General features: G+C 35.4%; 1 protein-coding gene across 1 annotated transcript in view; it reads left to right on the top strand.

Moving 5' to 3' along the window:
• Positions 1-14,004, top strand: part of NARF (nuclear prelamin A recognition factor) — a 68,317-nt gene that overhangs the window by 8,528 nt on the left and 45,785 nt on the right. Inside the window, exon 5 of the mRNA XM_044673169.1 lies at positions 11,825-11,957. Within this exon, the coding sequence (XP_044529104.1) occupies positions 11,825-11,957 (133 nt within the window). The remainder of the gene's footprint in view (positions 1-11,824; positions 11,958-14,004) is intronic.

The following is a 14,004-nucleotide window of genomic DNA, read 5'->3' as shown; positions in this document are numbered from 1 at the left end:
AAAATCTGTGGGATGCGGCCAAGGCAGTACTCAGGGGGAAATTTATATCCCTGAGTGCATATATTAACAAATTAAGGAGGGCAGAGATCAATGAATTGGGCATGCAACTCAAAAAATTAGAAAGTCAGCAAATTAAAAATCCCCAGATGAAAACTAAATTAGAAATACTAAAAACCAAGGGAGAAATTAATAAAATCGAAAGTAAAAGAACTATTGAATTAATAAATAAGACTAGGAGCTGGTACTTTGAAAAAACAGATAAAATAGACAAAGTACTGGTCAATCTAATAAAAAAAAGGAAAGAAGAAAACCAAATTGACAGTATCAAAGATGAAAAGGGAGACCTCACCTCTAATAAAGAGGAAATTAAGGCAATCATTAAAAACTATTTTGCTCAATTATATGGCAATCTAAGAGATATGGATGAATATTTACAAAAATATAAATTGCCTAGATTAACAGCAGAAGAAATAGAATACCTAAATAATCCCATATCAGAAAAAGAAATTGAACAAGCCATCAAAGAACTCCCTAAGAAAAAATCGCCAGGGCCTGATGGATTCACAAGTGAATTCTATCAGACATTCAAAAAGCAACTAATCCCAATACTATACAAATTATTTGATATGATAAGCAAAGAAGGAGTCCTACCAAATTCCTTTTATGACACAACTATGGTACTGATTCCAAAGCCAGGTAGATGAAAAACAGAGAAAGAAAACTATAGACCAATCTCCCTAATGAACATAGTTGCAAAAATCTTAAATAGAATACTAGCAAAGAGACTCCAGCAAGTAATTAAGAAGATCATCCACCATGATCAGGTGGGATTTATACCAGGAATGCAAGGTTGGTTCAACATTAGGAAAACCATCCACATAATTGACCATATCAACAGTCTAACAAACAAAAATCACATGATTATCTCAATAGATGCTGAAAAAGCCTTTGACAAAATACAGCATCCATTCCTATTGAAAACACTGGAAAGTATAGGAATAGAAGGACCTTTCCTAAAAACAATTAACAGTGTATACCTAAAACCATCAACAAGCATCATATGCAATGGGGATAAATTAGAAGCCTTTCCAATAAGATCAGGAGTGAAACAAGGATGCCCATTATCTCCTCTATTATTCAACATTGTACTAGAACACTAGCAGCAGCAATTAGAGAAGGAAAAGAAATTGAAGGTATCAAAATAGGCAATGAGGAGACTAAGCTATCACTCTTTGCAGATGATATGATGGTCTACTTAAAAAATCCAAAAGAATCAACTAAGAAGCTTGTAGAAATAATCAACAACTTTAGCAAAGTTGCAGGATACAAAATAAATGCACATAAACCATCAGCATTTCTATATATTTCCAACATATCACAACAGCAAGAGAAACACCATTTAAAATCACCCTAGACAATATAAAATAATTAGGAATCTATCTGCCAAAACAAACACAGGAATTATATGAAAACAACTATAAAACACTTTCCAAACAATTAAAATGATCTAAACAATTGGAAAAACATTGATTGCTCATGGGTAGGATGAGCTAACATAATAAAAATGACCATTCTACCCAAATTAATTTACCTATTTAGCGCCATACCTATCAAACTACCAAAAAGCTTTTTCACTGAATTAGGAAAAACTATAACAAAGTTCATTTGGAATAACAAAAGATCAAGAATATCAAGAGAAATAATGAAAAAAATGTGAAGGAAGGGGGCCTAGCAGTACCAGATATTAAACTATACTATAAAGCAGCAGTCATCAAAACGGTATGGTACTGGCTAAGAGACAGAAGGGAGGATGAGTGGAAAAGACTTGGGGTAAGTGACGTCAGGAAGACAGTATGTGATAAACCCAAAGAGCCTAATTTTGGGGACAAACATCCACTATTTGACAAAAACTGTTGGGAAATTTGGAAAACAATATGGGAGAGATTAGGTTTAGATCAACATCTCACACCCAAGATAAATTCAGAATGGGTGAATGACTTGAATATAAAGAGGGAAACTATAAATAAGTTAAGTGAACACAGAATAGTATACTTGTCAGATCTCTGGGAAAGGAAAGATTTTAAAACCAAGCAAGAGTTAGAGAAAATTACAAAATGTAAAATAATTGATAAATGGGCAAGAGAAATGAATAGGCAATTTTCAGATAAATCAAAACTATCAATAAGCACATGAGAAAGTGTACTAAATCTCTAATAATTAGAGAAATGCAAATCGAAACAACTCTGAGGTATCACCTCACACCTAGCAGAATGGCTAAAATGAAAGAAGGGGAGAGAAATGAATGCTGGAGGGGATGTGACAAAACTGGGACATTAATGCATTGCTGGTGGAGTTGTGAACTGATCCAACCATTCTGGCTGGCAATTTGGAACTATGCTCAAAGGGTTATAAAAGAATGCCTGCCCTTGTACCCCAAAGAGATCATAAATAAACAGACTTGTATGAAAATATTTATAGCTGCGCTTTTTGTGGTGGCAAAAACCTAGAAAATGAGGGCATGCCCTTCAATTGGGGAATGGCTGAACAAATTGTGGTATATGCTGGTGATGGAATACTATTGTGCTAAAAGGAATAATAAACTGGAGGAATTCCATGTGAATTGGAAAGACCTCCAGGAATTGATGCAGAGTGAAAGGAGCAGAGCCAGAACATTGTACACAGAGAGTGATATACTGTGGTAAAATCGAATGTAATGGACCTCTGTACCAGCAGCAATGCAATGACACAGGACAGCTCTGAGGGATTTATGGTACCCACATTCAGAGGAAGAACTGCAGGAGAAGAAACACAGAAGAAAATCAACTGCTTGAATACATGGGTTGATGAGGACATGATTGGGGATCGAAACTACCACACCAATGCAACTATCAACAATTTGGAAATAGGTCTTGATTAATGACACATGTTAAAACCAGTGGAAATGCATATCGGCCAGGGGAGGGGGGCAGGTCGCGGGGGGTAAAGGCAAAGTAAGAGCATAAATCATGTAACCATGTTAACTTTTCTAAAATATAAATATTAATAAATAAAAAAAAGTTAGAGCTAGTTATTAGGTATATAATTCTTTTAGAGTATCTTTAATTTATTTCATTGACAACTTTTTGTGTACACTGACTATTTTGATATCCAGTTGTATACATTGTCCATTTGCCTATTATGTAAGTAACCTGAACTGTGGGTGTTGACATTGATTTACTATTTGGGAACATTTCATGATCCTAGCAACTCTGAACTCTGTTCCTGAGCTGATAACTATGAAGTAAGTCTTTTATTTTTATTACTTCAGTAGCATCAAAAATATTTATTACAAATACATGCTAATATGTTTAGGTATTTGGTATGTATGAATTCTAGGAGAAGATGATTTATTAAATAGGATTTTTAATGGATTTGAGCAAATTAGAGCACAAATATTTAAGCCAATTTTTAATGACTTAATATAGAAACAAATTAGATATAATGTCCAATATGATTCTAAATGTACCTGTTATTTATGGACTTTTGCTTTAAAATTCAATTCAACAAATATTTTTAAAATTTAATCAAATGGTCTATTAAAGTAATTTAATAATGGTGTGTTCTAAGGATAGGTTTCGTTGGAAGATAAAGAAAGTAGATAATGCAGGAAGAAAAAAATGCAAAAGGAAGAAAAAAGACTTCTGACAACTACATATTTATACAGGATATATTTTTATATCATCTCTGTTTCTGTGTAAAAAATAGTTAAGTAGGTATAAAGCACAGAGGAAGTTTTTTTTAAAAAATTAAACATTTTTAAATTTATTACATTAAAATACCAGGTAACTCCCTCTTCCCTTCTTTCCCACCATTAGAGAAGGCATCATTTGACAAAAAGATATGTGTATATTAAAAACTGCAGGGGGTGGGGGGACAGCTTAGGTGGCTTAGTAGATAGAGTCCCTGGCCTGATGAGAAGTCCTAGGTTCAACTCTGGCCTCAGATACTTCCTAGCTGTGTGACCCTGGGCAAGTCACTTAACGACCATTGCCTAACCCTTACCACTCTTCTGCTTTAGAACTAATATACAGTATTGATTCTAAGACAGAAGGTAAGGGTTTTAAAAAAAAGAATCACCTTCTATTGTTTACTTTTTTTGGCCATGAATGAACCTTCAGAGGGCTTTTGTGAGCATAGAAGTATGTCCAAATAGCCTCCAATAATTCCAATACTAAGACAAACTCTGTAACTGATTTTTATCTTTGGGGTAATTTAGTGTAATAAACACCCCCATGAAATTGATTCATTTGACAGATTATATGACATTACATGCAACTGGTTTATATGACATATATGATGCCCTGAAGGCTTATTTATGGACCAACGACCTCTGTTGTATCTCAGCTACTCAGTACTGATGGAGCCGCACTAGTCATGATAAGGACGTGATCCTGAAGAGAAGGGCCGAACACTTCCATAGTGATCTCAACAGACCGTCATCAATCAGTACTGAAGCCTTTGACTGTACCCCAGGTTGAAATCATTCCTCTCTAGCCAGACTTCCAACTGAAGAAGAGGTTTTTGAACACCATTAGGCTCCTCTTATGTGGCAAAACACCTGGTGCTGATTCCATTCTAGCAGAGATTTACAAAGCAAGGTCCACTGTTCATACAAAAGTCGACTGAAATCTTCCAGGTTATAATGGCACGAGGAAGCTGTCCTCCCGGAGATCAAAAATGTTTCCATTTTCCACCTCTATAATGGAAAAGGAAAAGTTTGTCCTATGACATAGGGGTGTGCGGGATTATCTCTCAGATTCTGGCCAGATTCTTGTCAGAGTTCTCCTTAATAAGCTTCACTGGGAAGATGGTCACCTACTGGAGAGAGAGCTCGGCTTTCAGAAAGGGCTGAGGAATAGTTGATATAGTGTTTGCTGCCTTACACGTCTAGGAGAAATTCTAGGAGGAGAACAGAGGTCTAAACATAATGTTTGTTGATTCAGTCAAGGCCTTTGATACTTATGTCAGTCATGAGGGCTTGTGAAAGATCCTGGCAAAATTTGATTACCCAGAGAAGTCCATCAGTATTGTACAACAGCTGTATTGGCATGCTTGCACAGTTTCTGGACAGTGGACCGTGCTCTGGTGCTTTCCTCAGTCACCAGTGGAGTGAAGTGGGGCTGTGTGCTTGCTCCCTGGCTTTTTAGCATGTTGTTTTCAGTGATATTGTATGCCTTCAGTGAGAATAAAAATAGCAATAGCTGCTGCACTGATAAGTAAATTATTTTAACTTGAGAAGGCCACAAGCCATGTACAACTTTCTATTCAAATCTGATTGTGCATTCAATGAAGCCCCTGAAGACTGAGGTCAAACAGAACATGGATTGACTCTCTGCTGCTTGTGCAAATTTTGGCTTTATAATTAACACTAAGAAAACAGGATCTCTTCTAGCCAGCATTGCACCATCCATACTTGGAACTATCACTTTCATCAGTGGAGAAATTTTGAATGCTGAGAATAAATTCACTTGCCTTGACAGTAAAATTTCCAGGTAGGTCCATGTAAATGATGAATTTGCTGCATGTATCACCAGAACTAGATCATTGTTTGGGAGACTGAAAGAAAGTGTAGGAGAGATGTATTAGGTAACACATCATACTGAAGGTATGGTATAGGTTGTAAATATGCTATCATACAGTATATGATTCCATGTTTGTCATATTGTGAAAAAAGGTACATATCCTACAGTAGAGAAAAATTAGTGGAGGAAATAAACTGTAGAATGGTATGCTTCAATCTGCCTTCAGACTCCAGCAGTTCCTTCTATGGCAATGGATAGCCTTTTTGGTCACAAGTCCCTTGGAGTTGCCCTGGCTCCTTGCATTGCTGATATTAGTTGTCATTTATAGTTGATCATTTTACATTATTGCTTTTGCTGTGTACAATATTTACTTTGCATTACTTCATGTAAGTCTTTCTAGGGTTTCTTTTGTGATTGTTTTGTTTGTCATTTCTTATGGCCCAATAGTTTTCCATTACAATCAATAACACAATTTGTTTAGCCATTCACCAATTGATGAACATCCCACAAAAAGAGATGTTATAAATATTTTTATACAAATAGATTCCTTTTCCCTATCTTTGATCTCTTTGGAATACATACTTAGTAGTGGTATTGTTAAGTCAAATATTGTGCACAGTTTTATGGCCCTTTGGGCATGGTTCCAAACTAATCTCCAGAGTGGTTGTATCAGTTCACAGTTCCACCACCAGTACATCAGTGTACCAGTTTTCCCACATTTCCTCCAACATTTTCCTCTTTTTTTTAATAATGGTAATTTAATTTTCTTTTTTTTTAGTCAAATTAACCAATCATTTATTTTATTGGGGTTCCTCCCACAAAACTGGCTACTTCTCTTAGTTATTAGTTCATTCGCTTACTTTCAGTGTTATTAATCTCTCCTTTGATTTTTCAGGATTTCTAGTTTGTTGTTTAATTGAAGATTTAAATTGGTTCTTTTTCTATTTTTTTAGTTGCATGTCTAATTTATTTATCTGCTCTTTCTCTATTTTATTTCTATAAGCATTTAAAAATATAGCTTTGCCCCTAAGTTTTCCTTTGACTGCATCCCAAAATTTTTGACATAGTGTCTGTTGTCATTCTCTCTAATGAAATTGAAGATTATTTAGTTTCCAACTGATTTTTAGGCCTTTTTTTTGGTAGACCTTTATTGAATATAGTTTTTATAGCAATATGATCTGAAAAGGATGCATTTAATTTTTTTAAAAAAATAAAACCCTCACCTTCTGTCTTAGAAACAATAGAAGTATCATTTCCAAGGCACAAGAGAGGTCAGGGCTAGGCAGTTAGGATTAAGTGACTTGCCCAGGTTCACACAACTAGGAAGTGTGTGAGACCATATTTGAAGCTAGAACCCTCCTATCTTCAGGTCTAGTGCTCTATCCACTGTGAGCCACCTATCTGCTCCATAGGACTCCTTTAATGTTTCTGCTTTTCTTCATTTTGTTATGAAATTTTTATATCTTATTATGTGATAAATTTTTCAGAAGGTGCCATGTGCTACTGAGAAAAAGATGTATTCCTTTCTGTTCCCATTCAAGAGGTCTATCAAATCTAACTTTTCTAAAATTCTATTCACCTCCTTAATTTCTCTCTTGTTTATTTTTTGGTTTATGTATTTCAGAGAGGGGTAGGCTAATGCTCCCTATTAATATAGTTTTATTGACTATTTCCTTTCATAATTCATGTAACTTCTTTAGGAACTTGGATGCTATGCCATTTGATGCATATATGCTTAGCATTTATATTACTTCATTTTCTAGAATACCTTTTATCAAGATGTAATTTCTTTCCTTATCTCTTAATTTGATAATTTTTTTGCTTTGTCTGAGATCATAATTGCCACCTCCTTTTTTAACTAGCCTAAGTATAATAGATTCTGCTCCAGCCCTTTACCTTTACCCTGTGTATATCTCCCTATTTTAAATATGTTTGTTGTAGGCAGCATATTATGAGATTTTGTCCTTTAATCTACCCTGCCATCCTCTGCCATTTTATGAGTGACTTTGTCTTATTCATATTCACAGTTATGATTTTCCCCATTTATTTTCCCTCTCTTTCACTCAGCTTTTCACTATTTACAAATGTTTTATTTCTAACTATTGCTTCCTCTGTTTTGTCTATCACCCTCTTTTCTTATTTCCCCTCCCCTTCTTCTTGAGTAAGATAGATTTCTATAATAAAGTGTGAATGTTATTCCCACTTTGCACCAATTCTGACAAGAATAAGGCTCAAGCATTGCCTATTACCCCTCTTATCTTTCCCTACACTGTATTAACTCTTCCATTCTCTCTCATGTGAAATAATTTACTCCCATCTTCCCCTCCTTTTTCTCATCCCTTTATCCCCTTAAGTTTCATTTTTTTTGGATGACATCTTGTTTCATCATTTTTTGGATGTCATATTCAACTTACTCCCTTCTATCAATGTGTGCTCCTAATCACTGCCCTCATAGTGGTAAAATTCTTAAGTATCTTCAGAATTTTAGGTATATTAAATACTTTAGGTACTTACATATCTCAGTTATCATAGATAATCTTAAGTATATATTATCACCTTCCTATGTAATAATATAATCCAGTTTGATCCCATTGATTTCCTGAGTACCTTAAATTCTTAAGTTCCTTATACACTTAAGTATCAGTTTTCTTAAGTATCTTAGTTATCACCTTCCTATGTAGTAATATAAGTTTAACTCCATTGTTTCCCTTGATTACCTTAATCATATTAAGTACTTTAAGTACCTAAATAGTTCTTGTAAGTATCCTGGTTATCAATTTCCCAGGTAGGAAAGTGATTAGTTTGACCCCATTGAGTACTTTGGGATTTTTCTTTTCCTGCTTACCTTTTTATCCTTCTTGAATATTGAATTTGATTTGTCATTAAAATAGCTTCCCAGGGTAAGGCTTTTTCTTTTGTATTTTGCTTATTTTGAGGGACGTTTTCATGATCTTGCTTATATATGGAAACTCCGCTGTACACCTAGGGTGGAAGGACCACAATCCCTGGGTTCTCCTCAGTGCCATCTACACTGGATTGAGCTGATTTCTGTTCCTCAGCTGCCAACTCCTGGGTGTCAGAAGTGCCATGTTGCTGCTTTCTACTGAGGGTTTCTACAAGTGTGCTTGCACGGGACCCCTTCTTAGTGTGTGCTGGATTGCTTCTGTGCATGCACTGGGCTGCTTCTCATGCTGCCAGTTCCACTGCTCTCCTTTCTTACTTCAGCTTGATGGGTCATTCCTCCTGTCTTTCTATGTTTTCTTTGGCTGAAATCCTGCTTTACCCTATCTTTTGTTGGTTCTGCTGCTCCAAAATTTGTTTGGAAGTGTGGTTTTGTATATGTGGGTGGTTTCGGGCATTCCTTGGCTTTAGTTTTGTGAGGCATGAGTGACACTGCTCTATGAGCAAAGCAGAATTATGTAACACAAAAGTAACTCAAAATAAACGTGAGATATATAAATTTAGAGACACCTCCACCCCAAATGTTCCTATAGGCTATTTATGCCTGACCTGAGCCATGGTCAGACAACACTGTAAGTTGACCCCGACTTTGTGATGTCCTTTGAGTCCTCTTTGAATATGAATTAACCAACCATCAGGTGACTGGCTTATATGACAGAGAAGCTTATAAATTAATAACTTATGATTTCTTCTGAATAGCTATTGAAAACTGTAGTTTATTCCTGTTTTGTACAAAAAGATGGCCTCGTTCCTTACTAAGACAAACCCCTCTACCTGCATAAGCAATCCCGTTCCATCCCATCTCCTTCAATAGATTGCCTCCTCGGTACACTTTCTCTTTTCTTCAATCTGTCCCTGTCTGCTGGTTTCTTCCTCACTATCTATAAACATACTCATGCCTCTCCCATCCTCAAAAACTGCTCCTCCAAAAGTTACCAATGATTACTACCAAACCCAGAAGCCTTTTTCCCAATGCTCAGTTTTCTTGATATATTTGGGGCACTTGATACTGTTGATTTCTCTGCCTCTTTTTGATACTCTCTTCTCTGAATGTTGCTGGAATACCATTCTCTCTTGGTTCTCCTTCTTTCTGACTGCTCCTTCTCAGTCATCTTTGCTGAATCCTTATTCAGATCACAGTTTATCCTGAGTACTTTCCTCCCTTTGTATACTGTTTAACTTGGTGATCTCAATCCGTTCCTGTGGATTTAATTACTGTCTCTAGGCTGATGATTCTTCAGTCTACCTAATCCCAACCTAACCACTCCCCTGACCTCTAGTCTTGCACTTCTTTCTAACCACCTTTCAGTTATAAAAATCTTAACATTTATATAGCTCTTATTATGTACAGACGTTGTGCTATAAGTGCTTTACAATTATAATTTGCTTTGATCCTCACAAATTTGATCCTTGGGAGTTGGATACTATTATTATCCCCATTTAAAAAAAAAAAAAGGAAACAGAGGAAGCAGCAGTTAAGTGACTTGCTTAGGTTCACACAGCTAGTATCTGAGGCTGATTCCAGATCGAAAACTATGCACTACATCATTTACCTATCCATATTGTATGGCCCATTTTAAAGTGAACAGGTCCAAAATAAATTTGTTATTTCTCCCCTTCAACTATTCCATTTCTCAACTTCCTTTACTGACAAGACTATCAGTATCCTACCTATCCATATTGTATGGCCCATTTTAAAGTGAACAGGTCCAAAATAAATTTGTTATTCCTCCCCTTCAACTCTTCCCTTTCTCAATTTCCTTTACTGACAAGAATATCAGCATCCTTACCCTAGGCTATAATACTTCATTCCTTACTATCTCTCTTTATTCATTCATTTATTCTGGTGCCAAGACTTGCCAATTTTACCTTTTTTTTAAACTTTTTTTCCCTCTGCTATTGCCACTACTCTGGTGCCGGCCCTTATCATTTTATGCTTAAACTAAATTAAATTACACTAGCCTGCTGGTGGGTCTCTCCCCACACCAGTCCATCTGTCATTCAGCCACCAAAGAGATTTTCCTAAAGTTCAGGTCTGACCATGTCCTTCTCTTCTAATCATTAAACTCCAGTCGTTCCCAATCTCCTCCAGGAAATCCTTGCTTTGGCATTCAAACCCCTTGCCTAGTCCCTCCTTTCCCTTCCTCCCACCTTTCTAGGTTCTTACAGTTTTCTATGCCACATACTCATCTAACTGTGCTACAAACAAGACACACCATCTTGTTTCCAGGTGTTTTCTCTGGCTGTCCCCCATCCCTGTCCCCTGTTCTCTGTCCTCATCTCCATCTCCTGACTTACTTCAAGTTAATTAAAATCCCACCTTCTGTAGGAAGTCTTTCCTAACCCTTTTCTTCATCATTTCTTCCTTATCTTCTATGTACATATTTGTTTACTTGTTGCCTCCTACATTAAATTATGAGCTCCTTCTAAGGAGCTGGGACTGTATTTTGCCTCTTTTTTTTGTTTGTTTTTTATCAACCTTGTTATTAGGACAGTACTCGGCACATGGCAGATGTTTGGTAAATTTTTATTTAGTAATTGATATAACATTATTCTAGCTGGTTGAAGGAGAGTAGTTATGAAAATAATAACTAATATTTACGTGGCATCTTAAGGCTATATCAGTTTTAAGACCATTTAAAGCACTATGGAAACATCTCATTTGATCTTCACAATCACCCTATAGAGATAATTACTATAATCCTCCTTTTTCAGATGAGGAAATGGATATTAGAGAGATTAAATGACTTGCCTGATGTCACAACAGTTATCATGTGTAGGTTACCAAATTTAAACTCAAGTTTTGCCTGACCGCAATTCAGATTTTTTTTCTGCTATGTTGTTCTGCCTCTCCGAAGTTTCTTGTGTCAAATGAAGTTTTTTACGTGGCTAATAATTCTAAGAGCTTACTTAGGGTTGAAAAAGAGCATGCATTATATGAACAAGGTAAATATCTTGTGGAACTTACCATGTATCCATTGCATGGAAAAACTATAAAAAATAAAGTAAAACTTTTAGGTTGATGTGTGGCATTGCAGTTTATTGGTTGACATTCAGTTATAGGTTCTGTTTCCTTCTTTTCCCTAACTCATTGTGTGATGTTTTGGTCAAATGATTCAACCTCACTGCCTTTTTAACAAAATTAAATGGAAATAATAGGATTTGGTTTCTCAACTAGGTAGTCGGAAGATTTAATGAATAGTAGTAACGTATCCTTGAAGTTCTTTGGAGAGATATTATAAATAACATTATACATAAATATGGGGCATTTAATTTATATTTTGTTTATTTTTTCTTTTTAGAAATGTGATACTTCACACCACAAAGTGTTGGCAGTGTCTATATGCCCTCAGTCTTTGCCTTATTTTGCTGCTAAATTCAATCTTAGTGTAACTGATGCATCAAAAAGACTCTGTGGTTTCCTAAAAAATCTTGGTAAGTTGGTTTTCCTAATTATAGTTTCTGAGGTGGGGGGAAAGATGCATTTGGCACTTTAATTATAATCTTTGCCCTTTATTCTCCTTGTCATAATTCTGTCTATATTTGTATCTTAAGCCTATTGTGATATTTGGGGCAGGACTGTGTTTTCTTTCCTTCTTGACATTTTTTTGAATGGCAGGAGAGTAGGTAAACCAGATCCTTATGCTTAAAGTATATAAGAAGCACTTATCTCTTAGCTAAGAAAAATGAGGTCCGTTTTTTTGGATGTTTTAAATTAAAACCTAATTCTTAAGCTACTTCATTTACTGACTCACATGCACAGAATGGTTTTTATTCTTACTGTAGTGCTCTGCAATGCCAACATTGTTTTCCTTAAAGCAGAGAAATGAAGTTACTATTTATTTGAGTGTAGTGTAATAAGTTACATCAGTGGATGGGGATTTGTGGTTAAGAGAGCAATAAGAAAGGCTATAAAGGAAACTCTTCCATATTTTCTCCAACAAAGATCTAGAGGAATAATGATCAAGGAAATTCAAAGAAAAACAATGGTAAGCATCTCTATCTATTCCAGGTTTGAACATAAATATAGGAGGCACTGAGAGGAGTTCTTTCAGGAAACTAATATAAACTTACTGAAAGAGAGCTGAAACCTGTGCTCTGATAAAGGTCATTCTAGAGTACCTGGAAGCTGTCAGCATTAAGTTGATATATTGACATATTCTGATATTCAGAGCAAGGGGGAGCTAACTTGTACCAAATTCCAGAAAGCAAATTGCTAAATTTTCAGTGTGAGTGTTTTTACCTTAAAAATCAGCAAATGCTACAAGCCAGGGACTTTTTTTTTAATCAATTGTCTATACTTAAGAAGGTGATGGAGAAAATATTAATAATATAGATTAAACTTAAAAGTGTGTTGTGCAGATTTTTTTTCTGAGAACTAGTGGCTAAACATTTATTTGTACAGCCTTTTCCTAGGAGATCTTAAAACCAGTAGCACTTCAGAGAACTTGAAACTAATTTAGAATGTTCTAGGAGGTCCTGAAACTGCTAATAATATTCTGAACACAAATGTGGAAGGGGAGGTGAAAGCCAATAGCAGGAGCACCAGAAATCAGAACAGAGTCCAACATAGACTTCATGCATTTCATCCAAAGAGAATAAAGAGTAGAGCTTAGCCCTGGATAACATAGTAGTAAATCAGGAACTGAAGCTGGAGATGAGTTTAAAAAAAAAAAAAGAAACTCATGTTGAGAGACTCCTGATAGGTAAATACATAAGATGAGAATTATCAAATTAAATAAGCTATGAAGAAAAATGGAAGGAAAATATGTAATTTAGGGAAGAAGAAGGAAGGCAAAATTCCTCAATAGCTAACTGAAAAAATAGAAAAGTGAAAATAGAAATCTGACTCTGAAAAAAATAAAAACTATTGAGATGGGGGAGGGAAATAAAAAGATTGGGGGGAAATAGGTATATAAAAAGGAATTGATTGATGGTTGGTCAAGGAAAAATAATTTTTTTTAAACCCTTACCTTCTTAGAATTGATACTAAGTATATATTCTAAGGCAAAAAAGTGGTCAGGATTAGATAATTGGGGACTTGGCCTACAGTAACATGGCTAGGAAGTGTATAATTTGGAAAATCATCAGATTCCCTGAAAAAATGACTTAATAAGAAACCTGGGTAATGTATTTTTTTAAATTCTAAGAAAATATTGCCCCAATATGTTAGGACCAGAAAGAAAAATGAAAAATAAAATCTACATTGATACATATATAACCCAGTGGAATTACTTCCAGGAGGGGGAAGGGAAGAAGGGGAGGGAAAGAACATGATTTGTAACAATGAAAACATATTCTAAACTAATTAATTTTAAAATAAAATAAAATAAAATCTTGTGGTACCTAGCTGAAAGAAATGCCAAATTGAAAAGGCCTATCATGGCAAAAATCCAGGTCTTGCAAGAAAAAGTATATTGTAAACAATCAGAAAGGAAGAGTTCAAATGCTAAGTAACCACAATAAGGATCAAGCAAAACTA

This window comes from Gracilinanus agilis, chromosome 4, assembly GCF_016433145.1.
Source record: "Gracilinanus agilis isolate LMUSP501 chromosome 4, AgileGrace, whole genome shotgun sequence".
Lineage (NCBI taxonomy): Eukaryota > Metazoa > Chordata > Mammalia > Didelphimorphia > Didelphidae > Gracilinanus > Gracilinanus agilis.
Note: the sequence above shows the minus strand (reverse complement) of the source record. Positions and strands in the feature narration are given on the sequence as shown.